Here is a 25069-nt window from a genome sequence, read left to right on the forward strand (position 1 = left end):
ATTTTTCCTACTGTTTCATTGGTTTTGTCAGCAGTTGCAGGTCTCTTACTCCACACATTTCCATGTGAATTTACTTTGCAGATTATACTTCTTCTACCTTCCTGGGGTGTAGCGCTGGCAATCCCAGTTTTCCCCGAGGTCTGTAAGCACCTGACCGTTGAAGGAGATCCCAGTCAGAAGCGCTCTGCTCAGCGTTTGGCAAGTAGCACTTTGATAGTAATTACTTGTAGTTTATCACCGAGATCATAGTTTTCCTTGAAAGCTAATTGTTTGAACACGTGTGTCTTCATGTTCTGAGATATGTGATGTGTCTTCAGGTGTGTCATTCATTTCAGAGACATTCTGAGCTGGAGGAGGAAGGTGAGGGCTTGCTTCATGAGAAAGTACGCAGGGTTACGGAAAACAAACCCTGAGGAGGCTGATACTGGCAGATGTGAACATTGTTTCCTCCCAACAGGTCAATGCTGGGTCCAGTAACACATAGATTAATGGAACAAAGTAGGAAATCCAGAAGCAGAGTCTAGTTTGTCTCTAAGAATTAGCAAGGGGCTTCCCTGGTGGCGCAGTGGTTGAGAGTCCGCCTGCCGATGCAGGGGACACGGGTTCGCGCCCCGGTCCGGGAAGATCCCACATGCCGCGGAGCGGCTGGGCCCGTGAGCCATGGCCGCTGAGCCTGCGCGTCTGGAGCCTGTGCTCCGCAACGGGAGAGGCCACAACAGTGAGAGGCCCACGTACCGCAAAAAACAAAAAAACAGACAAACAAAGAATTAGCAAGTAACTGAAGTGGCATTTCACACGGTGGCAGAAAGGGTAGATTGTATGAGAAATGGTTTGGAACCGTTGCTTCATGGTTTGGAAAGAGATTAAATTAGACTCTCGTTCCGAATACCAACATAAGTTCTGAGTGGATTGAATCCTTCAATTTAAAAAGCAAAACTGGAAAAGAATTAGGAGAAGGTAGAGGGGACCGTTCCTTAACTTGAAACGGGCGAAGCCTTTAGAAGGAGAAGGTCGGTGGGCCGGAGCAGCTCCTGCATTTGCCTGGCCTGCGTCCCGTCTCTCCAGCTGGTGCGCGGTCCTGCCCTGCCGTGGCTGCGGACACGTGTGCTCCCGCCGCTGAATCCCGTCGCAAGCTACCGTCAGGCACGGTAGCGCCGGGGGCCGGAGACAGAGTCAGTCTGGAGAAAGGGCCGCGCTGGCGCCTTCCCTCCGCCCGCGCCGCCGTGCACACCTGGTGCACTCCTGATGAGGCGGCCGCCCTGCCGTGGGTCTGCACCTCCCCGCCTCCTGCACGTGGTGGTTGTGTGTTTGTTCATTTGGGGCCGAACTGTAGCTCGCCTCGAGAAAACGGGATAAAGCTCGTGTCCGCTAAATTTGCATTCGCCGATACTTGCTTGCCTAACCGAAGATTTCTTTCCCGTGAGGGTGTCTTCTGGACTGTGCGGGAGTTGACCGGCCCGGGAGCTCTCAGCTCCGCGGGCTGCATGCAGGCAGCGCAGCCCAGTGTCCCGCTCAGCCCTGCCCTCTGAGGGCCTTGAATGAGAAAGGCCAGTCCTGAAAGGCGATGTAGCGCTCTGTTCTCCAAACGCAAAGGTTACAGAGCGGGAGGGCGGATTAGCGGTTGGAGTGACGGGGTTGTCGTGTCTTGACTGGAGACGGATGCGCAGACGTTGACCTGTGATGCGGTCGCACAGAGCTAAGGCCACACGGCGCGCGGGTCACAAGGGGTGGCCGTGTCAGTATTGTCCGCTTTTTGCTTGTGATGTTGTTCCCGGTTTTGTCGGATTGACTGTTGCAAGGCCCTGAGTGAGCCCGGTAGACGTGGAAGAGGGGCCTCTGTTACTTCTCACGAGTACGTGGCGCCTGCGGTTACCTGGTCGTGAAAGGTTAACAAACAGCGATGGCTGGCGTTTCCAGAACACGTTTTGTGGACGGTGTCCCTTTATCCTCTGTGAGGTGCACCTCCTCTCCATCTTCAGGTTTCTGTCCGGGCTGTGGGTCAGGACCAGCCCCTTGGCGGTATTAACAAGAGCCGGGGTGTTCACGGCACAGTGCTCGCGGCCGGGGCGAACGCCTCGAGGGCTCCTGCAGTGCTCGCCTGCACGTTCAGCAGCGTTGTAACTTGGCTTCAGGTGGCTGGTTCAGGTGACTCACTGCAGCAGTTGACATCCTCCGACCCCCAGGAAGGACTCGTGGGACCATAGTTTTCCAGCGGTCCCGCAGGCTGCTGTCCAGCGGGTAGACAGTCTGACGGCTTAGGAGACAGCAGCCTTTCCTGGGTGCCCCGGACAGTAGGGATTTTGGGGTGACCCTCAGCTCTCCGTGAGCTGGATATACGAGGAGCGGCCGGCGGGGGGAGCTGTGCTCACGAAGGCGGGTTCACCCCCCGCAGACAGGACGCGGGCGGAGGCGCTGGTCGGCAGCGTCGTGTCCCCGAGTCTGGAGGGATGATGGACTTGGTGGGAAGGGGACGGGGCCCTCGGAGTGGAGGGAATGTCCTTTCTGCCCAGAGCGTTCACACGCCTTTCCTGGGTAGAGTCTCAGGGTCACAGATCTTGTTTCAGCTCTTACACCTCAAGAATCTTCCGTCTGTTTAGCCGACCCTGTGTCTCACTTTCGTGTCTTCCCCGAACTGTTGTCCTGTTGTCTTTCTTGGAACAGGCCTCATGATTTCGTACCTGATCAGTACTACGGATATATGTTTTGTTACATTTGGTTTCCTTACGTTAAAGTTTCAGAAATAGAACTAGTTCAACCAGTTCAGGCTGGCCTGGCAGGGCTTTCCGGCAGTGCGGCTGCCAGGGTCGATTGTCCCCACTGGGCTGTTAGAGAGCAAGGCTGCAGGTTAAATATTGGAGAGAGATGGCTTCTCACCTGAGAACGTCAGTCTGCTGTCCACAATCACAGTAAGTGGTCGCCTTTATGAGCTTGAAATATCAGATACACCGTTGTAATCTATTGTAAGGGTAATACCTAAAACGTACCTTCGTGTTTTCAAAACGGCTGCTGTGACAGTCTTCTCAGGCTTCAGGTTTTTCCTTTTATTTATTTTTTATTTTTAAAATGTTTATTTATTTGGCTGCGTCGGGTCTCAGTTGCGACACGCGGGATCTTCAGTTGCAACGTGTGGGATCTAGTTCCCTGACCAGGATCGAATCCGGGTCCCCTGCGTTGGGAGCGCGGAGTCTTTTTTTTTTTTTTTAGCATCTTTATTGGAGTATAATTGCTTTACAATGGTGTGTTAGTTTCTGCTTTACAACATCGTGAATCAGTTATATATATACATACGTCTCCATATCCCCTTCCTCTTTCGTCTCCCTCCCACCCTCTCTATCCCACCCCTCTAGGTGGTCACAAAGCACCGAGCTGATCTCCCTGTGCTAGGCGGCTGCTTCCCACTAGCTATCCACCCTACGGTTGGTAGTGTGTATGTGTCCATGCCACTCTCTCACCTCGTCCCAGCTTACCCTTCCCCCTCCCCATTGGGAGCTCGGAGTCTTAACCACTGGACCACCGGGAAAGTCCCTCAGGCTTCAGGTTTCTAAACCGATTTAAAATGCTTTGGCCTCTGGTTGGAGAAGCAGGTGGTGTGTGTGGGTGGCTGCACCTCCAGGCTGTGCAGAGGGCAGGGGACCCCGAGCCCCTCCACAGCCTGTCCTTGGAGAGGTGACCGCGGCCAGCTCTGCCGTGTGCCGGCTTGGCCTCTGGGGAGGGTGAGTGAACAGCGGAAGCTTTGGTCGCTGGGACAGGCCTGTCTCGGGCGGAGCTGGTGAAGAATTGTACACGCCTTTCTCAGAAGGTGTCAACCGCAGGTCTTGCAGAAGCTGCCTGGAGTGTTAGGAAGGATGGGCCCACCCTGCACAGGTCAGCGAGGCCGGGTTGTCCCAGGGCCTCCTGGGCTGTGGATGGGGTGTCCGGGGGGCGCAGGGGCTGGGGAGGTGGGCTCCTGGGGGCGGCGGGCTAGCGGGACCATGTGAAGTGCTGGGTGGGCAGCACCGTGTCCATCAACCGCGGCCCGTTCGCCCTTGTGATTGGTGCGAGGAGCGCCGTGGCCTGGCCGGTGCTGGGCTCTTTCCCATCTGTGCTGCGGGCCCGAGGGAGGTGATGCCCCCAGCAGCGCCTGTGTCGGGTGTGAATCCGGGGAGTTCGTCTGACGGTTCTGGTAAAGAACGGCTCTCCGGACTCGCTCTCGCACTTCTGGGTGTGCTGTTTTTCCAGTGTTTCTGTGGTGAGTGCCGTGCAGCTCGCTTGCGTGTCAGTCCCAGGTGGTCGTGCGGGGGGAGGGCAGGTGGTGGTGGAGAGGCTGTTGTTATCAGGGACGTGGGCGTGTGCCACAAGCGCCGGGAGTGGGTCGCTGTCTGGTCGAGCCTGGAGGGCCCGCGAGGGTCGTGGTTGGGCAGATGTGCTCTCGGTGAGACGTGGCGTCACCGTGGAGGCGGGGAGGCGCGCTGGTCCTGGGAGGCTTTTGACTTTAAAATTGGTTTCATGTTACCCGAGCAGGTGGGGCCTCAGAGAATGGGATGTTGGTGACCTTGAAGGGCCTGTAAGCAGTCATTGTGTTGAAGCATCGGCTAAGATGCAGCATCATACCGGAGACAGACAGACACTGGCGTGGGGACGTCGAGCCCCCCGGACGTGGGGGGCGGGGCTGCGCCCTGGTCTCACATCCGCCCCTCCCCCCCCCACAGAGCAGCGGCGGCGCCGGGAACGCGAGGACCAGATGTATCGCGAGCGGCTGCGCACGCTCTTTGTCATCGCCGTGGTCATGAGCCTGCTCAACGCGCTCGGCTCCAGCGGCGGCAACATCTCCTGGAACGACTTCGTGCACGAGATGCTGGCCAAGGGCGAGGTGCAGCGGGTACAGGTGGTGCCTGAGAGCGACGTGGTGGAGGTGTACCTGCACCCCGGCGCCGTGGTGTTCGGGCGGCCTGTGAGTGCTGGGCCTGGCGGGGGTGCTTAGAACAAGCTGTGAGTGTCTAGATTTCAGGAGGAGGCCTGGAGGCTTTGAGAAGGGGGCGAGGCAGTGTGGTCCCGGCGGGGGCTGTGCAGAGGGGAGGTGGGAGGGCGGCAGGGGCTCCGGGCCGAGGGAGAGGGGGCAGCGGGCGTCCAGGCTCTGCCTGGCGTGTGGCTGGCTGGCGCCCAGCAGGCTGGTGACGGAGGGGATGGGGTTGTCCGGGTGGAAACCCCTTGGGGCCGGAGCAGGTGGCTGAGAGACGGGTGGGCAAGGGCCGGCCCTGGCCTGGAGCAGGAAGGAAAGGGGGTGGAGGAGAGGGGCGCTGCGAGGGGGAGGGGAGGCTGCAGGCTTCATGCCAGGTCGAGGGCTGGGTGTCAGGGAGAGACGCCCAGTGACAGCGCTGCTGTGAAGCAGGTGGGTGGGCGCGCGGAGAGCGGCTGTGCAGACCCTCCTGCGAGGGTGAGTCAGTGTCCAGCCTGCCTTCCCGTCTCCGACCCCTCGCGTTTACCCCCAGGGACACGACACCAGCCTGAGGCCCTGGACAGGCGACATCGATACCAGAATATTTTCTTTTTTTCTTTTAATATTTTATTTATTTATTTATCTGGTTGTACCGGGTCTTAGTTGCGGCAGGCAGGCTCCTTAGTTGTGGCATGTGAACTCTTATTTGCAGCATGCATGTGGGATCTAGTTCCCCAGCCAGGGATCAAACCCGGACGCCCTGCGTTGGGAGTGTGGAGTCTTATCCACTGCACCACCGGAGAAGTCCCCCAGAGTATTTTCTAACACACTTATCCTGTTTGTGTTTCCCAGGTGCCTCTATACTGGCCTGAGAGCCTTTTGTGTTAGTACTTTTTTTTTTGGGGGGGGGGGTACGCGGGCCTCTCACTGTTGTGGCCTCTCCCGCTGCGGAGCGCGGGCTCCGGACGCGCAGGCTCAGCGGCCACGGCTCACGGGCCCAGCCGCTCCGCGGCACGTGGGATCTTCCCGGACCGGGGCACGAACCCGCGTCCCCTGCATCGGCAGGCGGACTCTCAACCGCTGCGCCGCCAGGGAAGCCCTGTGTTAGCATTTTTAATCCAGGACCCAGTCAGGGATCATGAGTTATACTTGACTGTCGTGTTTCTTCCGCGGCCTTCCCCCCTCCTGTTAAAGTTCAGACGGTGGGGAAGCAGGCAGTTTTCTCCGCGCCGGGAGGCAGAGGGCTTTCTGGTTGCACTTGCTCTGCTCGCCGGAGCTCAGGTTTGCGCCTCCTGGCGGAGAGCTTTCTCCCTGGTGGCTCACTCTCACGGTGCCCCAGCGCATGCCCCACCGGCACCCCGGGCGCTGCTCTGCTTCTGGGCCGGTTGGGTGCTGGGGTGAGGGGCTCATCCTGCCCGAGCAGGCGTGGCTATAGCCCAGCCCTGTGAGCCTCTCCTTCTTCACAGCTGGGCAGATAGTAGAAGTTGCATTCCAGTGCCCTTGAGAGGCCAGGGGCAGTGGTAGCCGCTGCTGGCCCGAGGACGGGCGGCCTGGAGGCTGCCGCTGAAGCGGCTGATTTGGGCACAGGGGATCAGAGAAGGCTTCACAAGATGTGGGGTTGAAGGGGCTTCTGGAATCATACGTTTTGCCTTTGGATTTTGACATAGAAGGAGGGTCCTTTCTACGTTTTTCCCTTCCCTCCAAATTGGCCAGCGCAGGTGTTTGAGTGACCGAGGGTCGATGAAGTTCAGACCAAGCGTTTGGGGTCCGTTAGGTCAATCCAGCCACTAGGGCCAAGGGGCGCTCCAGTGCAAAGCTTGGTTATGACTGGTGGGCCCCCTGTGTGCCCCTCCATCTGGCCGTCGTAGCCCACACAGTGGAGCCTGACTGGCCACTCATAGCGATGGTCACCCCGCAAGACTTCCAAGAGGCTTCAGAGCAGCGGGAAATCTGGTCGCTCCATTTAGATTCCAGGAGCGTGCTTAGAATCAGCCTGGAACAGTTTCACGCTGGAGAGCGTGGGCCCGGCTGCCGGGATGATGAGGACGGGGGGTTGGGGTGGAGGTGCTGAGACTGTCGGTCCCAGCAGCTCCGGGGGATGCCGCCTGCTCCCTCTTCCTAGTCTCCCGTCTGCCCGAGGACGGAGGCGCCCGCTCGGTTGGCCGTGAGACCCGGCCGGTGGTTAGACAGGGAGCCTTCGCAGGCTGACCGTGGGTTTGGTCCAGCACTGCGGGTTCCTTGCCGGGCTCTGCTGTGCCCCCACAGCGGGGGGCCATCCGGGTGCTGGGTTTAAGACACACGTGCTGCCCTCCGTTTGCTTAAAACGTTTTTTCATGAACGTGTCCCTGTAATTGTGTTTGAGAGAACGAAGACTCCCTCGACGCGGAGGCGGTTTCTGGGTGGCAGGCGTCTGCGTCGGAAGCCCTGCAGCTGTCCGCGCACTGTGGCCGGGCCACCGTTCTCTGTCCTCAGGGTCAGCGGTCTGACCTGTGCGTCGTTCTCACCGTCCCTCTGCTTTCTGCTCCCAGCGGCTGGCCTTGATGTACCGCATGCAGGTGGCAAACATCGACAAGTTTGAAGAGAAGCTTCGAGCGGCTGAGGATGAGCTGAACGTCGAAGGCAAGGACAGGATCCCGGTGTCCTATAAGCGGACGGGATTCTTTGGGAAGTAGGTTGGTCGTTTCTGGGTGCCTCTACACTAAACCGGGCCTGGCTTTGTAACGTGAGAAACAAAGCCCAGTACAAATCTCACACTGGCTGTGCCTGCAGTGAGCCAGAGCCCCTCGGGGGAGGCGGGCGCGTGAGGGGCGGCCTGAGGTGGGCCAGCTTGGACTCACTTCTAGGCACCACTTCCGCTGTCTGTGGCGTTTCCGAATTCAGCCCAGGTTGGGTTTGCTGTTGCCTGCAAACAGGAAGATGAGGCAGGAAAGGGAGAAGCCGGGTGTCCGGTGGAACTTCTTGGTTCCGTGCTGAAGAGAGGAGTAGAGACCGTGCAGGGCCTGCGGGCGGCAGGGCCTGCAGACTCCTTGGTGGGAGCACGTTCATCAGCGGGTCACGGGCCGTGTGTCTGGACGCTGCTGTGTGCAGAGGTCTGCGAAGTGCGGTGTGTCTGTCCCACGGCCTCTGGCTCCTGAGGGTGCAGGGCCCCTAGGCCGCACCTCTGCTTGTTGTAGGGAATGGGAGGGCACACCTGGATGGGTCCCCCTCTTCGCCTGGGGGGTGATGCCCTACGGTTTTCTCTTTGTTACTGTTACACCGATTTTGCCTTGGTGACCAAAATTGATGGCCTCCTTCTGACAAATAAAATGCGTGGAAGGGGACGAGCTGCTCTTGGCGGGCGTGAGTTACCCCGGGGCTCTGGACGGCAGGTGGCGTTCTGGCTTCACGCCGCGGTCGGGTTCTGCGTGCCCCGCGCTGCCGTGCTCCAGATCTGAGGCTTCGGGAGCGCTTGATGCGGGAGGGCAGTTGATGAGAATGGGACAAGGAAACCCCTTGTTGGCGCTGGTCCCACAGGTTGATCTCAGAGGGAGGGAGCCCTTCGCGTCTTGGGCGTGTCTGCGGGCCCAGCCTGTGCGAGGCGTGGGTGCCGGCTGCCCGGCGGCCGGGCCTGAGCCTGTGCCCACCTTTCTCTCTCATGCTGTAGTGCCCTCTACGCCCTGGGGATGACAGCGGTGGGCCTGGCCATCCTGTGGTATGTTTTCCGTCTGGCTGGAATGACAGGACGGGAAGGCGGATTCAGTGCTTTTGTAAGTTGTACAGATCGTCTCCCCGAGCGTGTGTTCCTGAGATCCGTCTGTCTGTGCTGACCCTTTCCCGTCACCTGTAGGATGAGTGCACGATGGACGTCGGCCTGGACGTCGTCTATCAGCTCTTCTTTCCTTCCGCTTGGCTGACCTGGGGGGCGCAGCACTGGCTCCAGCCGAGGCCCCTCTCCTGGCACGTGGACGCCTGAGCCAAGGGGTTCACGCTGCACTGTGTTCTGCGTTTTGCACTCTCAGCTGGCCGTGACTATTTGGGGGTCTCCCCTGCTAGCTGAGACAGCTTTAAAGGTTGTCTTTAAAAGGACAACCTTTATGCACTTTAGCGTATACTTCTGCTGTCATGGCATTCGTTGTAATGTGCACTTTTCCCTCCCGCTCAAGTCGTACCTGGCCTGTCAGCCACACCGGCAGAGGGCAGTGGAGGAGCCCCTCCTGGGGACCGGCCGGGGGGCAGAGCGCCCCAGTTTCCCCCTGGACTGGGGCCCTCGGAGGCTCAGGACGTGCACGCGCACCGTCAGTGGTAGCGTGGTGTCCCATGGGGTGCGCCGTACCTGGATCAGCCAGTCTGATGGTCCTTGCACGCTTTGGGCTGTTTGTTGTCGTATTTAAATAATACTGTGGCGAATCCCACGCAGCTGCGTCTTTTGAGAGCCCGTGCTGAAGGAGGTCGTGGCTGAGGTTGAGCCCCGCACCAGGAGCTTGTCTGTCCAGCCAGATGGCGCTCCAGAAATTGACCAAGTAGTAACTTTTTTACCAACACTCCCCAGAACTGCGTGTCGTTACGTAACTCTTATAATCGGAAAAAGAAATCACGCGATAGTGGGGAAGGTCACACAGAGAAGTCAGGTGGCTCACAGAAAGTCGTTGGTTTGCCTAGTTGACGTGGGGAGTGTTTTCCCTTAAGGCAGATTGCCGGCCACCGGGCAGCTTTCTGGCGGTCACCGCCCTCGTGTGTCTGGACCCTGCCCGTAGCTGCCGTCTGAGTGAGTGGGCACGGTGGGGCGGGACATGCCGGGTGAGCCGCGCCCAGGGCTCCTCTGCCCCGCCCTCCTGGGCTGCACAGGGCTCCGCCCTTGGTCTTTCCGCCCAGAATCAGCTTAAAATGGCTCGCTTCACGGTTGTGGACGGCAAGACGGGGAAAGGAGTCAGCTTCAAAGATGTGGCAGGAATGCATGAGGCCAAGCTGGAGGTCAAGGAGTTTGTGGATTATCTGAAGGTGAGCAGGGGGCGGGGCAGGGGGCGGGGCAGACTGCCCGGGCCGGTGCTGCGCTACACGGTGAGCCCCCTGCTTGGCCAGCACCTACGTGGTGGCTTCCGTGACCACGGTGCCCTGCGCTGCCTGTCACCCGTCACCGCAGAGGGCTCCGCTTTCCCAGAGCCACGTGGACGTGACCCAAGCCTCCCGAGAGTCACGTCCCGAAGGTTCTTTGGAGCGCCGGGGCTCAGTGCGTGTCCTCTGCCGCCTTCTAGAGCCCAGAGCGCTTCCTTCAGCTCGGAGCCAAGGTCCCGAAGGGCGCCCTGCTGCTCGGCCCCCCCGGCTGCGGAAAGACGCTGCTGGCCAAGGCGGTGGCCACAGAGGCCCAGGTGCCCTTCCTGGCGATGGCTGGCCCCGAGTTCGTAGAGGTCATTGGAGGTGGGCCCCCCGACCACGTGTCCGGGGCGCGCTCCTTCTGCAGTGGCCGGGTTTCTCTAGGGAGTTGTGGGCGTGGAAGGAACGGGGCGCTGACGTTTCGGGGAGCCGTGGTCTGGGGGGTCCAGGAGGGAGGGGGCCGGCAACGTGCAGCAGGGCCCACCTGCTGGGGTTTCTCCGAGAGCAGGGTCCGTGCCCCTGACCCGCCTGCTTCCCCGTCCCCTGTGTCCTCAGGCCTCGGCGCGGCCCGCGTGCGGAGCCTCTTCAAGGAAGCCCGCGCCCGGGCCCCCTGCATCGTGTACATCGACGAGATCGACGCCGTGGGCAAGAAGCGCTCCACCACCGTGTCCGGCTTCTCCAGCACGGAGGAGGAGCAGACGCTCAACCAGCTGCTGGTGGAGATGGACGGTGAGCGCGGCTCGGGGGCCGGTCGGCGGGGTGGCTCGGGGGCCGGTTGGCGGGGCGGCTCGGGGGCCGCGAGGGTTTGTCAGCGCTGGGGACTCTTTCTCCGGAGGTGATGACCAGAAACACAGCTTTCGCTTTCCCAGAGTCAGGGCAGTAGTACAAAAAGAAAAAAGAAGAAAAGGGGGGATGCCATGCCGGGCTGGGTCGCGAGGGTGGTGGTCAGTCTCAGAGGAGCCCAGGGGGTCTTGCTGCTGTGAGAGTCTGTGCCCAGCGTGGGTGCAGCTGGTGCTGCAGATGATGCGCGGCCAGGGGTGCCGTGTCTGCTGCCCTTGAGATGACCTCTGGACTGGCTTCCACACCATTTCTTTTTCTTTTTCATGGAATTGGTTTTTTTTTGAGCTACTCCTGTAAGACCCTCTTCGGAGTGTGTGTGTGTGTGTAAGTAGATATTGTGTTTGTTTTCATTGTGGTAAAATATACGAAACATGCATTTTACCGTTTGAACCCTCTTTAAATGCAGAGTTTAGGGGCAGTAAGTACATTCCCGTTGTTGTATGACCATCACCACCATCCGTCTCCGCAACTTTCTCATCCTCCCAAAAAGCACAAATTGTCCCCATTAAATACCAACTCGGCATTCTCCCCTCCCCCAGCCCCCAGCCCCCACCTTCCTACTGCTGTGTCTGATTTAAGTGGGCTTGTGCAGTGTTTGTCCTGTTGTGACTGGCTTATTTCACTCAGCATCGTGTCCTCAAGGTTCATAGGGTCTTAGTTCCCTGACCGGGGATCGAACCCACACCCCCTGCCTTGGAAGCACAGCGTCTTAACCACTGGACCGCCAGGAAGTCTCAGAATTCCCTTCCTTTTTAAGGTTGAGTTATGTTCCCAGGTGTGGATGGACCACAGTTGGCTTATCCGCTCATCTCTCGACGGACTCTTCTGGCTGCTGTGAACACGGGCACACAGATATCTTTTCAAGTCCCAGCTGCGTAGGATCCATTTTTAATTTTTCTTAATCAGAATTCTAGTGCTGTTTTAGGTATTATAGATAAGGAAGACACTTTTATCTCAAAGTAGTTTTCGTCTAAGAGAACCATTTATTTAATTTAAAAAAAAATTTATCGTTTATTTTGGCTGCACCAGTCTTAGTTGCAGCATGTGGGATCTTTAGTTGCAGCGTGTGGGCTCTTAGTTGTGGCATGCGTGAGGGATCTAGTTCCCTGACCAGGGATCGAACCCAGGCCCCCTGCATTGGGAGCGCGGAGTCTCACCCACTGGACCACCGGGGAACCCCCTATTTGTGTACTTATGTTCCTCTTTAAACTATTCTCAGTGTTGGGGATGGTGGATCTGGTGGCCAGTGTGTGGATAGTGGAATCTGATTGTATGTGGCTAAGGGTGAAACTTTTTTATTTAGCCTTTCATTTTCAAATCGTTTCAGACTTACAAAAACAATGGGAAAGCAGTCAGAGTTCCTATAACTATTCCCTCACCCCAGGCAGCCCAGAGGCCGGCATGGATGAGGCCTGACGCGGGTGGGTGTCCAGCAGGTGCCTCTGACCTGCAGATGTGCCCTTTCCGGCCCAGGGTCCAGTCCAGCCTCACGTTGCTTACCTGTCCTGTCTCCTTGGTCTCCTGCAGCCTGGGCCTGTCTCTGTGTCCTTGTCCTCGTGACTGGCACTTCTTCCGGGCCAGGCCCGGGAAAGGACGCTCCGAGTGAGGCTGAGCCCCGCATGTGTGGCGGGAGCTGCGCGACAGCCTCGGTGGCGTCGCCGGGCACGGCGGTGCCCCCATGCCCCGACTCTGGCGCTAGGACGCGGGCCTGCAGCGCTGGGCAGGTCGGGGGGTGATGCAGGGGAGGCGTTTCGTCATCTGAAAGCTCTGCAGGTTGAAAATCAGAGTGTGATTTCTCACGGCAGAGGAAAGGGCTGCCTCGTGAGGTCCTGAGAATGGTTTGCGTCTGGAGCTGCCCCCGGAGACCTGCGTCTCCCTCTCGTCCGGGTGTCCGTCAGGATGGCTCAGGGGCTCGGCCCCGTGGTCACGGTCTGAGGAGCAAGGTTCCTGGGGAGGACGTGCCTGGGAACTTGGTGTCTGTGCTCCAGAGACGAAGCTCTGGGGGTCGCTCCCTGGAGGTGGGCCCTCCTGGGGCCCCTCGCCCACCCCCGCTGCCCCCCGCTCTGACCAGCCCCTCCCCGTGTGCCGGGCTGGGAGCCGCTGGAGCCCGAGCGCGCCGTCCGGTCGCCTGCGAGTGCGACTCCGAGTCTCCGGAGACCCCGTCGCGGGGTTTGATGAGCCTGTTGTCAGAAGTGCTGCATCTCGGCCGTGGCGTCTGCTTCTCTTGAGAAGGACGGGTAACCCGGGTGATGCTGTGGGACACGACAGAGGGTCTCCGGAAGCCCCCGTCGAGCTCCCCAGCCCTGGCGGGTGTGCCAGACTCATGTTGTCCTGCAGTGCCCGCCCGAGTGCTGGCCCCGGGCGGCCTGTGGGCCGTGGGGGGGACGCGGCGGGCGCGTGCCCCTCCCCTCCCCCGCCCGTCCTCCGAGCCGGGGTTTCCTGACGTCTCGAGTGAGGCTACAGCGCGACCTCACCTGTAGTTGTGACCTTGTGTGCGTGACGGTGGGGCTCCCGCGTGGCCCGCTGTGGCCGAGCACCTGGGCCCCGGGAGCAGCACCCCCCTCTCTCTGCTCCTGTTGCTTTTGTCACTTAAAGCCAGAGACCACCCTTCCGGGTGATGTGCACCCCCAGGAAACGTTCCCAGCTGGCGCCTTCTCTGATGGGCCCCTCTGTGCCCCCAGGAGACGAACAGCTTCCACCGGCTTTGCTGCAGCCGTGGGCCCCCCAGGACCCGCCCCCCAGACCCCCGAGCCCCCCCCCCCCGGAGGCGCTGGCAGGGCTGGACCGCCGCCAGCAGGCCTTTGTACACAGATGCAGCTGAGCGTCTGAGGAGCCTTTGTCACCGCTCAGGGAGGAGCAGTGTCTCATCCAAGTGCAGAGCGCGTGGTGGACCTGGTGCCGGCGTTGGGGGGGCCCCACCGCACGGGCAGGGGCGGGGCAGCTGCGTTCCCTCTCACGGCCCAGTGGGCACAGGGACGCTTCACTCCTCGCACCCCGCGATGGGCGTCTCCATCCGCACCCCGCGACCTCGATTCTGCCTGGGGTCCGTAGAAAGGCCCGCGTACCTAACCCCCAGGGACCTGCTGTGTAGCTTAGGGAACTATATTCAGTGTCTCGTAACAACCTGTGATGGAAAAGAATCTGAAGAAGAATATAGATACATATACACGTGAGCATAACTGAATCACTGCGCTGTGATCCAGTGCTATGCCTGAAGCGCTATAATAAGGTGTACTTCATTAAGAAAGTGAAAATTAAGGAAAAAGGGGAAACCGCAGGTAGCGCTCACACGGCCTTTTCCGTGTTAGTCCGTGACCCGTGCTAAGTGAATTTCTGCGCGAGGCGTGAGGCTTGGTCACAGCTCACTTTGTGTGTGCACGTCCAGCCTCTCCAGCACCTCTTGTTGCGGTGCCGTCCTGCCTGCACTGCACCTTCACCGTTGCGTGAGCCCAGCCGGGCGCCTCTGGAGAGCACGTTTTCGCGGCCCCCGGCTGCTGGCCCACGCCTCCGTCCTCCTCACGCACACGTCCCTGTTACTCAGCTGTGCACTCAGTCCCGGAGGTGGAGTCAGTCCTCTCACTTCATTCAAAATAGCGGCAAGAGCAGACGTGGTGAGGATGTGAAGAGACTGGATCCCAGGTCTGTGCGTGAACCTGGACCCCAGTTTGAGTGAAGCAGCCGTGAAAACGCATCTGTGAAGCAGCAGGGGAAGCGAACCTGAGCCCCTGCGGCGGGAGGGGGAAAGCGTGCAGCCTCCCGGGAGACAGCTCGGCCAGCTCCGAACACGCTGGACACGCGGCACGTTGACCCGGTGTCCACGGAGCGCGTGTGCGCCAGCGCTCGTCACTGGTAGCGGCTGAAAGCTGGAGAGAGGCCGTGTGTCCTGCGGCGGGAGCGTGGCTGCGCCCTGGTGTGTTCCCTTGGGGGCGCCGGGCAGCGGTGAAGAGGCACTCACTGTTGTTAGGCCCCACCGCCTGGCTGGGTCCCGGGGTTTAGGCTGAGGGAAGAAGACCAGCCTCTAGAGGCTGCAGGCCGCGTGCTTCCGTTTACGTGAGACCGTGCAGGTGACCGTTCTGGGAAGGAGGCCACGCGGGCGGCGGGGGGGGGTGGGGCTGGGCAGGGAGGTCTCTGTGGTGCCGGGATCTGCCTCGGTCCGGGGTGGAGGCCGGGCACCGCGCAGGGAGACGCGTGCCCGGCAGACGGGGTCGCGGCAGCTTCGGCTCCACGTGGGAGTCGCCTGACGCGCGGCCACGGGGACGTCTGCGCAGCGTGTGCCGCTTGCGGTGTGCCTGCAGCTGGGCCGAGCCCTAAGCAAGCCCCGTGGTCCGCCTGCTGGCACAGAGGCCACAGCCGTTCTGGGGGCGTCCCCGCCTGGAGCTCCCGGCTCAGGCTCACCCCGGCCCGGCCGCTGCTTGCTTCCGCAGCCGTTGTTCCTCCTGTTTTTCAACGTTTTCTCACTGTTGTATAACCTCGGGATTCTGTGATCACGGCCCCGGCCTGTGGCAGGCAGGCAGGCGCTGGGGGGATGTGAGTGGGGAGCCCCGGCAGGCGTCCCAGGTAGCGCTCTGGGACTCGAGGCGGAGGGGCTCCTCCATCCCCAGGTGCCCCAGGAAGGGGACCCGGCCAGCTCTGCCCAGGGCCCCTCCCTCCAGCAAGCCTCCCGTTTCCATGTCCGAGTTGCGCTTTTCCTAAAACGGAGCACGGGCAGTCGGGGCAGAGGGGCTGGTGCCTCGCGCACGCTGGGCGGCGCTTGTTTTTGTCTGAGTTTATTTCAGAAGTCTGAGTGATTTTAAGATGCCGCCTCTGTGTTGGGAAACAGACGCTTTTCTGCACTGTCCGCGCTCGAGCCGCGAGTGGGACCAGGCTCCGTGAGGGGTCCGGGCTCACCACATCCCAAAATGCAGAGCCCAGGCTGGGAGCCTGGCCTCTGGGAGACGTTTCTTTGACGTTCTGGAGTGATCTCCTTGGCGCTGGGTGTGGTTTGGGCTGTCCTGGTGGCGTCAGCCCCTGGGCGAGGTGGGTGCCGTCCCTGGGTCGGGGCTTGCTGGGCCCCTGGCCGCTGTCCTGGGATCGTGCAGTGGAGTGAAGGGCTCCGATTTCACTTCCGTTGAAAGACTTTGTACAGGTGATTTGAAATTGTATTTGTCAGTGTGCGTTTACTACAGATTAAGGTAGCAAAAGACGGATCGTGCCATGTTGATTTTTTAAGCTTCGTGCTATGGAACTTTTCCGAAGCGGCGGGGGGGCCTGCTTTGAGTGCCGTGCCCCAGCCCAGCCTCGGCGCCTGTCGTAACTGCGGCCACGGTCCCGTCTGCCAGCACCCCTGCCTCTTCCGCTGTGGGTTAAAGCAGACCCAGGGTTCTGCACCTTCACCAGGGGAAGTAGCTCCATATCATCGTAACACTTGTTCTTTCTAGCGTCTAACATCCAGGCGGGGTCAGACCGCCCCCCCCGCCCCTGGCTGCTTCGTGGGGCGTTCCTGCGATTGCTTCATTCAGATTAGCGTCCAGCCCAGGTTCACACATAGGTATGGGCCGTCAGTGATGGTTTCTGGACTTGCTTTTGAATTCTCACGACAGACCTGGGGCCCTCAGTCCCCGTGTTGGAGGGGACATGTCCCCGATGCCCCTGGCAGTGGGGCGGGGAGGTGCCCCTCGCTCCCCGGGGACGCTCTTCCTGCAGGGCTGCTGTCTGGACGTGGAGGATGGCCTTGGAGGGCAGAACCGGGTTCCGACCTGCGGTTCCGCCTCTGGGCCGCGGTCTGGGAAGGAAGCGCTGGGTTCTTGCTCTTGTGGTTTTGGTGGAAGCGCTCAGGAGGGACGGGCCCGGGTGGGTCCACAGCGCTGCGTTCAGGTGCCCCGCCTCTCCCGCCCCGTGTCCCTCGAGGGGGTCCGTGGGGAAGCTGCCGGGTTGGGGGCCCCACCCTAACGGCTGCTGTATGTTCCTTCAGGAATGGGCACCACTGACCATGTCATCGTCCTTGCGGCCACCAACCGAGCTGACGTTTTGGACAACGCTCTGCTGAGGCCAGGCCGACTGGACCGGCACGTGTTCATCGACCTTCCCACACTGCGGGTCAGTGCGGCCTGGCTGGTCTCTCCGGGCCTCGGCTCCCTGCTCTTCTGGGTTTTTTGTTTTTAATTTTATCTATTTATTTATTTTTATATATTTTTTGGCTGTGTTGGTTCCTCGTTGCTGCGCGCGGGCTTTCTCTAGTTGCGGCGGGCGGGAACTACTCTTCGTTGCGGTGCGCGGGCTTCTCATTGCGGTGGCTTCTCTTGTTGCGGGGCACGGGCTCTAGGTGCGCGGGCCTCAGTAGTTGTGGCACGTGGGCTCAGCAGTTGTGGCTCGCGGGCTCTAGAGCTCAGGCTCAGTAGTTGTGGCACGCAGGCTTAGTTGCTCCGCAGCATGTGGGATCTTCGCGGACCAGGTCTAGAACCCGTGTCCCCTGCGTCGGCAGGCAGATTCTCAACCACTGCGCCACCAGGGAAGCCCCTCTTCTCCTGTTTTTTTTTTTTTTTTTTGCGGTACGCGGGCCTCTCACTGTTGTGGCCTCTCCCGTTGCGGAGCACAGGCTCCGGACGCGCAGGCTCAGCGACCATGGCTCACGGGCCCAGCCGCTCCGCGGCATGTGGGATCTTCCCGGACCGGGGCACGAACCCGCGTCCCCTGCATCGGCAGGCGGACTCGCAACCACTGCGCCACCAGGGAAGCCCCTCTTCTCCTGGTTTTGATCCTTGTTGTTTTCCTCTTTATTCTGAGACGTCTGGGCCGAGTTCTGCGGCAGTCTTTGCAGAGCCCCAGAACCGCGTGCTGCATGGCTTTGGAGCACGAGCTGCATGGCTGCCCTGATGGGGTGGAGGGTGCGAAGCCCCAGGGACCTCTCGGCCCCTCTGGCCCCGCTGCCTCTGGCCTCTTGCTCGGACGTGCACCTCCAGGGGCTTGGGCCTTCGTGGTGGCCCCCGAGGGGGCAGGAGCCCAGCGTGGTTGAGGACCCAGCGGGGGCAGGGAAGGGTTTGGAGGGTGAGCGCAGCAGGTGGCTGGTGGGGTAACGTCCCCGCAGAGACTGACGTGGGGGGCAGGGCTGGGCCCGGGAGCGCCCAGCCTTGTCCTGTCTTAGGTTGTGCCCCGCCGCTCCTTCCGAAGGCCTGGATTCCCATCTTCCCGACGTGTTACACAGGATACAAAATAACCCTTGCTACCTGTGATGTGTGACGTGCTTTATCTCCTCCTGTCTCCTTTTTTCCTTCCGGTTTTGAAACGCCGCCTGTATCCCTGAGTTGGTTTCTCGGAGCAGAAGTTGACCTCATGGCCGGTGGCTCCCGCCTGCAGGGCAGGCCTGGGGGCTCCCCAGTGCCCGTGTCCTTTGACCCGTGTCCCCTGTCCCGTGTCCCGCAGGAAAGGAGGGAGATCTTTGAGCAGCACCTGAAGAGCCTGAAGTTGACGCGGGCCGGCAGCTTTTACTCCCAGCGGCTGGCGGAGCTGACGCCGGGCTTCAGCGGTAGGGGCGCTGGTCTTTGTCTGGGGCTGGAGAGGGTGCAGGGGGCCTCCCCAGGGACCTCCTTCCCCCCCTGCTCTGGGCCCACGGCCAGCTCAGCCGGGGTGGGAGTGAGGTGTATGCGCAGCAGGCAGAGGTGAAAGGACTCTCCTCCCCGACGACCTGTCACCTGTGCACGCCCCCACCCCCACCCCCACCCCCACCCCCTGGCAGTCCGGTGGTCCTGCCTTTGTTCCGCTGCTCCCCACCGGGGGCTGCCCTGCAAGGCCGCGTCTCCCCCCGGGCCCCCCACTGCCCTCCCCCGCAGTCTCCACGTTGTCACACGTCAGGTTTCTTTTCTGTATGGCTCCCGTTTTACAGGGTAACAGAAGTAGAAACCCCTTTTATTGTGGTATAAATTTCTTCCCTTTGGACTTTCTTTAACGTCCTGAACTAGAACCTCATGGGTGTCCGAGAGCCTTTCTCATCCCTCGACGTGCATGTGGAACGCTAGGTGGAGGAGACCAGCAGGGGTCCAGAGAGGCGGCGGCTCGAGGGGGATGGGTCAGCCCCGCCTCCGCCCCCGTCTCTCTGTGTCTGCTGAGTGCCCCCCACCCCCCCGCCCGTGCCCACAGGCGCTGACATCGCCAACATCTGTAACGAGGCCGCTCTGCACGCCGCGCGGGAGGGGCACACGGCCGTGCACACGTCCAGCCTGGACTACGCTGTGGAGCGCGTCGTGGCCGGTACGTGGGCGGCCCGCGACGCCACGCGACGGCATTATTGCCCGAGAGGGAAGGCAGGTCAAGTGTTCCTGTTTTCACGTCAGGCCTCAACAGTGTGACTTACTCTGTTTGTTTAAGATACTGTCCAAACAGAAATATAAAAGGGGGTCGCAAGCTCAGGCGTGAGTGTCCTCGGCCCGTCGGCCAATGTGCGGGGCCCGAGCGCCGGACAGGCCCCTGCCTGCGTCGCCAGGGGTTGGCAGCCGCCCCCCCGGGCGAGGAGGAGGCCTGCCCTGCGGGAGGCTCCGCGCACTCCGTGTCGGGCAGGGGCCCTCGGCCTTCTGTGAGGGGAGCGGGACGAGCCCCCGCCGCCCAGGCCGTCCGTGCGCCTCGTCCTCCCGCAGGGTTTAGACCAAGTCATTGAGGGCGGCGCCGAGGAGCAGGCCCCTCCCGCAGACGGGCCCGCCACCCGCAGTTTGAGTTCAGACCTAGGACAGGTGCCTCTGCAGCCTGGGCACGAGCCAGCGTCACGGTTTCTCACTGTCGGGGACGTTTTGTGTGAGCCCTTTCTTTTACGTGGACAGTGACGCGCTTACAGCGAGAGTATCCGAGCAGGAAAGACTAGGGAAAGCCCGCCCAGAATCCCGCCTGGGTGTGTGGTGCCCCGGGCGGGGTGCTCCCGAGCTGCAGCGGCCGCTCCTGGGCCCGGCTCCGGGTGGGGCGATCCGACCGCCGCAGCCAGTGTGTCTCAGGACGTGTCCCCCCACAGCAGGCGCTGGGGGTGGTCCCAGCCGCGTGATTTACCAAGTACCCGGAACGCAGAGCTTGTTCAGGGTGCAGAGATGGAAACGTGCAGCTGTGGGGACAGTTGGGGACAGGGGACGGGGCCTCAGCAGTGACTTGAGGGGGATGCGTGTAAGGTCGCGAGGTAAGGGGTCAGCTACTCGGGCAGGAGGACGAGAGCGAGGCCCGCGGCTGCCCTGCCAGGAGATCCGAGCTCGTTGCTTCGGCCCCGCAGCCCCGCGAGGGCCTTGCCGGAGGGGCTGCTGTTGGCAGCGTTTACACAAGCGGGGCGAGCGAGGCCTCGCTTTGGCGCCACGGGCGCGCGCCTGGCCGCGTATCCGGGGTGGCCGTGCACCTGAGCTCACCCTCCCCGGCGTTCTTTCAGGGGCCGCCAAGAAGAGCCAGGTGCTTTCCAAGGAGGAGCAGAAGGTGGTCGCGCTGCACGAGTCAGGCCACGCCCTGGTGGGCTGGCTGCTGGAGCACACGGAGGCCGTGGGGAAGGTGGGCGCGGCGGCCCGGGCGCGGGGGGCGCGGGGTCGGCGGCCCTGGCTCGGGGCGGGGCGGCCGCGGTCGCAGGCGGAGCCGAGGATCACCAGGGTTGCCGTCGGCTCTGGGACGTGCTGATTTCACGACTCCTGAGTCTAGAGAGCCGGGAGGTTAGCACACATTGTGTATTTGGCGGGCGTACCATCGTAACGCCTCCTCAGCTGTGTGCTTTCGTGACCGGGGGTCCCTGAGTGGCCCCTGCGGACGGTGCCCGTGTTTGGTGCGTGGGTGCCCCGTGGGGGGGGTTGTGACCGTGCCCTCCACGTGGGCCTGAGCTTGGGGCTTGGTCCCCCCAGCTGAGGAGGAGCCGCCTCGCTCCTTGTTCCGTGACCCCCGAAGACGGGGCTGTGCGGCAGCTGCAGCTTGCGTGTGGCATTTCCCGGGGATGACGGCTACGGCGGCGCGTTGCTAGTCGGGCTTCGTCGGCCGGTGTCCTGCTGCTTGTGTCCTGGGCAGAGGGCTGTGGCGAAGACCCGTGTGTGTGGAAGCCACCCGCCGAGAAGACCCAGTGATCAAGATCAATGTTTTCGTGCAGTATCTAGAAAAATTAACATGGGGGAAAAAAGCCCATGGTGAAGCCCATGGTGAAGTAAATGCCCTGGTTTAAAATCTCCTGTGCTTAGGGTCTTCCATCCGACGACAGAGAGGCAGGCAGGCTAATCGTGCCGAGAAAGCCTCCTTGCCCCTCTCGGCACTCTGCCAGGCGAGGTGGGGCCGTGTCCTCCTCGGAGCCTCAGGGAGGCCTCCTGCTGCCAGAACCCTGCCCCGTGGGCTCACCAGGCGCGGGCTGTGGGTGGGGCCCGGGCAGCGCAGGGCCCTCGGCGGGTCGTTGCGTCCTCGTCACCTTTCCTTCCCTCGCGGATGCCTGGTCGCGTGCAGGGGCCTCGCGCCCCGGCAGCGTGGGAGCCCTTCTCCGTGATGCCGTCATAAACGTGGGGACGGTCACGTGTGCTCCCTGCTTTGAACCCTCTGATTGAAGACGGTCTGACCGCACCCCCCGATCTCTGAGGCGCGCGTCCTGCGCGCTAAGCGGGGCCGTCTCTGTTCCGCAGGTGTCCATCGCGCCGCGGACCAACGCAGCCCTGGGCTTCACGCAGATGCTCCCAAGAGACCAGCACCTCTTCACCAGGGAGCAGCTGTTTGAGCGGATGTGCATGGCCCTGGGCGGCCGCGCCTCCGAGTCCATCTCCTTCAACAGGGTCACTTCCGGTGAGGCGCTGGCGCCCCCACGGCTTCCAGCCGTTCTGCGTGGGGTGGGGGCGTGAATCCGATGGAGGGGTCTGAGTAGCAGGTGCAGGTGCAGTTTTGAATTTCATTAAGTGTTTCTAAAAGATTGGAGGTTTGGAACTAAGCAAGACTTTCTGGATGAGGCAGTTGTTACGAAAGCTTTTCCCCACGTGCAGACTGTAAGCGGAGCTAGGTGGTCTCGCTGGGCCGTCAGGAGGTGGAGGAGGTTCTGGGAGACTCGGGGCCCGTGTTGTCAGCTGCCCCGTGGACCTGGATGGTGCCAGGTCGCTGCTGGCACCGTGAATCCATAGATGCATCCCGAGGAGTTGTTTTTTAAACAAAAGAGCATTTTCTTAAGTTTTAAGGACCAGTGACAGGATACAGTTGTCCCCAGGTACCCACCTCTGCTCTCAGGGGTCGGCAGGGCCCCGGGTGCCCCGGCCTACACCTCCAGGAAAGAACCCCCTTTCCTGACCCCTAACTCCAGGGGCGCAGGACGACCTGCGGAAGGTCACGCACATCGCCTACTCCATGGTGAAGCAGTTCGGGATGGCGCCCAGCATCGGGCCTGTCTCCTTCCCCGAGGCCCAGGATGGCGTCCAGGGCATTGGACGGCGTCCGTTCAGCCAGGGCCTCCAGCAGATGATGGATCACGTGAGTTCTCCCTGGTCCCGAGCTGCGTGCGGGTGGGAGAGAGGCCTCGTGTGTGCTGGCCGCGTGCCCAGAGGAGTTGGGCAGGGGCCTGCTGGCGCCCGGTGGGACCATAGACGACACAGGACTGTGAGGGACGTCAAATAAGTACGTGTCTCCCGTGACGGAGCCGGCACCCGTGAGCCCTGCAGCTGCCCCCGGGAGACGACCGCAGTGTTGCTGGCACGTAGGCAGCCGCGGGCATGGAGGACAGGTGTGGGTCCGGGGCTCCAGGAGCTGGCAGGCTGTCCGCTGGGCAGGCCCCTTGAACAGGGCGTTCCCGGGGCTGGGGCGGCGGGGGCAGGAGGCTGCTGACAGCCTTGCTCTCCTGTTCGTTGTAAGACACGAAAGACCGTGTGTTCCTGTACCTGTTTCTTCTGTGTACCTTAGCGCCAGGGCCGGGCCACGGGGGACCCCGCGGGCGGTGGGCAGCCACCCTGGCCCATCCCAGACTCTTCTCTTCCCTTTGCAGGAAGCGAGGCTGCTGGTGGCCGCGGCCTATAGGCACACCGAGAAGGTGCTTCGGGACAACCTGGACAAGCTGCAGGCGGTGAGCCCCCACCGCCCCCGGGCCCTGCGCCCCCCTGTCCCGCCAGCAGCTGGGCCTGCCGTCACCGCCCTGCTAACGCAGCCGCTCACCCCTGCCGTGCACAGGGCTCCAGAGAACGACATATCCAGCGAGGCCCACCCAGCTCAGCTGAGCGTAGCTCCTTGCGTACCTCGTTGAGCTTTGTATCATTGAACCTCTCGGGCCAGTCCCTTCAGAGGAGACGGAGGGACGTCGCCTTCCCTCCTGGGCCCGCTACCCGGTTTCAGCCAGTACTGGGGTCTGGTCAACGTTGTTTAGTCCTCTTCCAGCTCTTACACTTCTCCTGAACTTTTAAACTGAATTGTAAAGCGTAGCATAGTTTGAGGTGCCCAGGGAAGCGCCAGATACGGCACGGAGCCCTCTGCCCCCGGCTGGTCCCCTCGTGTTGACATCTCCCATCAGTGGGGCGCGCTTGCCACAACACGGTGACCAGCCGACACGGACACGGCGCCGTTAACCGCAGTCCACGCTTCAGCCACCTCGCCTGGCGCTCACCCCGCCTTCCGGTGGGTCCTCACGTCCGTCAGGCCCTCCTGGCTGGGACGGCTCCCGCTCCTGTTGCTGATGGCAGTGCTGGAGGGCTGCTCTGGTGGGTGTGGAACGTCCCCCAGTTGGGCTCTGTCTGGCGTGCTCATCGCAAGCCTGGGCTGTTGGGTTTGGAGGCGACCGCAGAGGTGAAGCTTCCGTGGACCCGGAGCGGGGGCAGCTCTCTGTGGACGGGCCGCTGTTCCTTCAGCGTGACGTTGCGGGTGTCGTGTTGTGGGGTCCTGAGAGCAGCGGCGCCTGCCCGCCAGGAGCCGGGAGCCGTGCGGAACCCGCCGGGACCGGCCCGCTGCCGTGTGGGGCTCCCGTGCGCACGGGCACCTGCTCGCGCCGGCCGGGCGCGCCTGGGCTGAGCACCGTACAGCCGGCGCCCCCGAGCGCCACCTCCACAGCCGGCCCTCCCTGCCCGTGATCCTGCATCTGCGGTCGTGGGTCTCATAGCCCCGCAGTCACGTTCGCTGAAGAAAGCCGCGTAGGAGCGGACCCGCGCGGTTTAAGCCCGTGTCGTCCCAGGGCCAGCTGTCGGAGCAGCCGGCGTGGGAGCGATGGGAACCCCTCAGCAGCGGCCGTGGTGGCGCCTTGTGGGTCCCTCCCCTGGTCCCCTCCAGGCCGTCCTGCACGCCAGCTCTGCCTGCGTGCTGACGCTCACGTGTTTGTAAAAGAAATTGAAGTTGCCCCAAATAAACACGTTGGGAAGGGAGCGGCAGCTGGCCTTGTCCTTAAGGTGGAGTCGGGGAGCGACTCTGCGCTCGGCCGCCCGTCCGGGCCGGTGGGTCCGGGGCTGGTCCCTCGCTCTGCCGCGCCCTGCTCTCAAAGGGCTCGCGTCCGGGCCCTCGTCAGCCGCTCACACTGCCCTCTTGTTCTTCCAGCTGGCGAACGCCCTGCTGGAAAAGGAAGTGATCAACTACGAGGACATCGAGGCCCTCATCGGCCCGCCCCCCCACGGGCCCAAGAAGAGGATTGCGCCGCAGCGGTGGAGCGACGCCCAGGAGGAGAAGCGGGAGGCGGGGGCGGCCGAGGCGGCCGGCAGCAGCGCCTGCAGGGGGACGAGCCACCCTGGCCCCGGTAGCTGGACCTCCTTGCTGACCGCCCGAGACGGACCCTCCTCTCGGCCCTCGCAGGTCTCAGCTCAAGGCCCCTGAGACCTATTCTTGGACTTCCCTGCCCGGGGCAAGTAAATGTCTCTGCAGAGCCGCACGGTTTCATTCGTGTCTGTGGGTCGTTCTCGCCTGCGGGAGGGTCACCAGTGCGCACGGAGCGGCCCCATCTTGTGGGGGCCCTGAAGGGCCTCGTGGTGCGGGGCCTGGGCCGGGCTCCTCCCGGCTCCTGTGACTTGGCCAGTTTGCTCAGGGCTCTGCTGTGAAAGGGCCTCCAAGCCCCTCATTGCCCGCCCTCCACGGGGCCCTGTCCTGGGCTCGCTCATCAGTGGGTCGGCCACGGGCACAGGCACTGGGCCTGGAGGAGTAAAGCACCGTCACCTGCTGCCGCGCGGACGGGTGCACACAAGGGGCTCTGAGGGGACACCCGGGAACTGTGACACTTCACTAATCAGTGCTGTGGATGGAGGCCTGTGTTTCCTGCGTGGTCAGCTCTGCCCTGAGGGCCGTCCTGGGTCACGGGTACTGTATTCACAGGGTGTGATGTCAGCTGCGAGGTGACCAGTT

General features: G+C 62.0%; 1 protein-coding gene across 1 annotated transcript in view; it reads left to right on the top strand.

The window, feature by feature from the left end:
* The window catches only part of SPG7 (SPG7 matrix AAA peptidase subunit, paraplegin), a 30851-nt gene extending 6252 nt beyond the window's left edge, over positions 1-24599 (top strand). The window contains exons 4-17 of the mRNA XM_059045897.2: positions 4689-4930; positions 7444-7583; positions 8559-8661; positions 9767-9892; positions 10147-10309; positions 10541-10714; positions 16776-16900; positions 18224-18326; positions 18938-19048; positions 20196-20311; positions 21409-21565; positions 22071-22237; positions 22746-22823; positions 24275-24599. Of these exons, the coding sequence (XP_058901880.1) occupies positions 4689-4930; positions 7444-7583; positions 8559-8661; positions 9767-9892; positions 10147-10309; positions 10541-10714; positions 16776-16900; positions 18224-18326; positions 18938-19048; positions 20196-20311; positions 21409-21565; positions 22071-22237; positions 22746-22823; positions 24275-24547 (2078 nt within the window). The 3' untranslated portion in view covers positions 24548-24599. The remainder of the gene's footprint in view (positions 1-4688; positions 4931-7443; positions 7584-8558; positions 8662-9766; positions 9893-10146; positions 10310-10540; positions 10715-16775; positions 16901-18223; positions 18327-18937; positions 19049-20195; positions 20312-21408; positions 21566-22070; positions 22238-22745; positions 22824-24274) is intronic.
* The last annotated feature ends 470 nt before the right edge of the window (positions 24600-25069 follow it).

The sequence above is a fragment of the Kogia breviceps genome, chromosome 18 (genome assembly GCF_026419965.1).
Source record: "Kogia breviceps isolate mKogBre1 chromosome 18, mKogBre1 haplotype 1, whole genome shotgun sequence".
NCBI classification, from domain to species: domain Eukaryota; kingdom Metazoa; phylum Chordata; class Mammalia; order Artiodactyla; family Physeteridae; genus Kogia; species Kogia breviceps.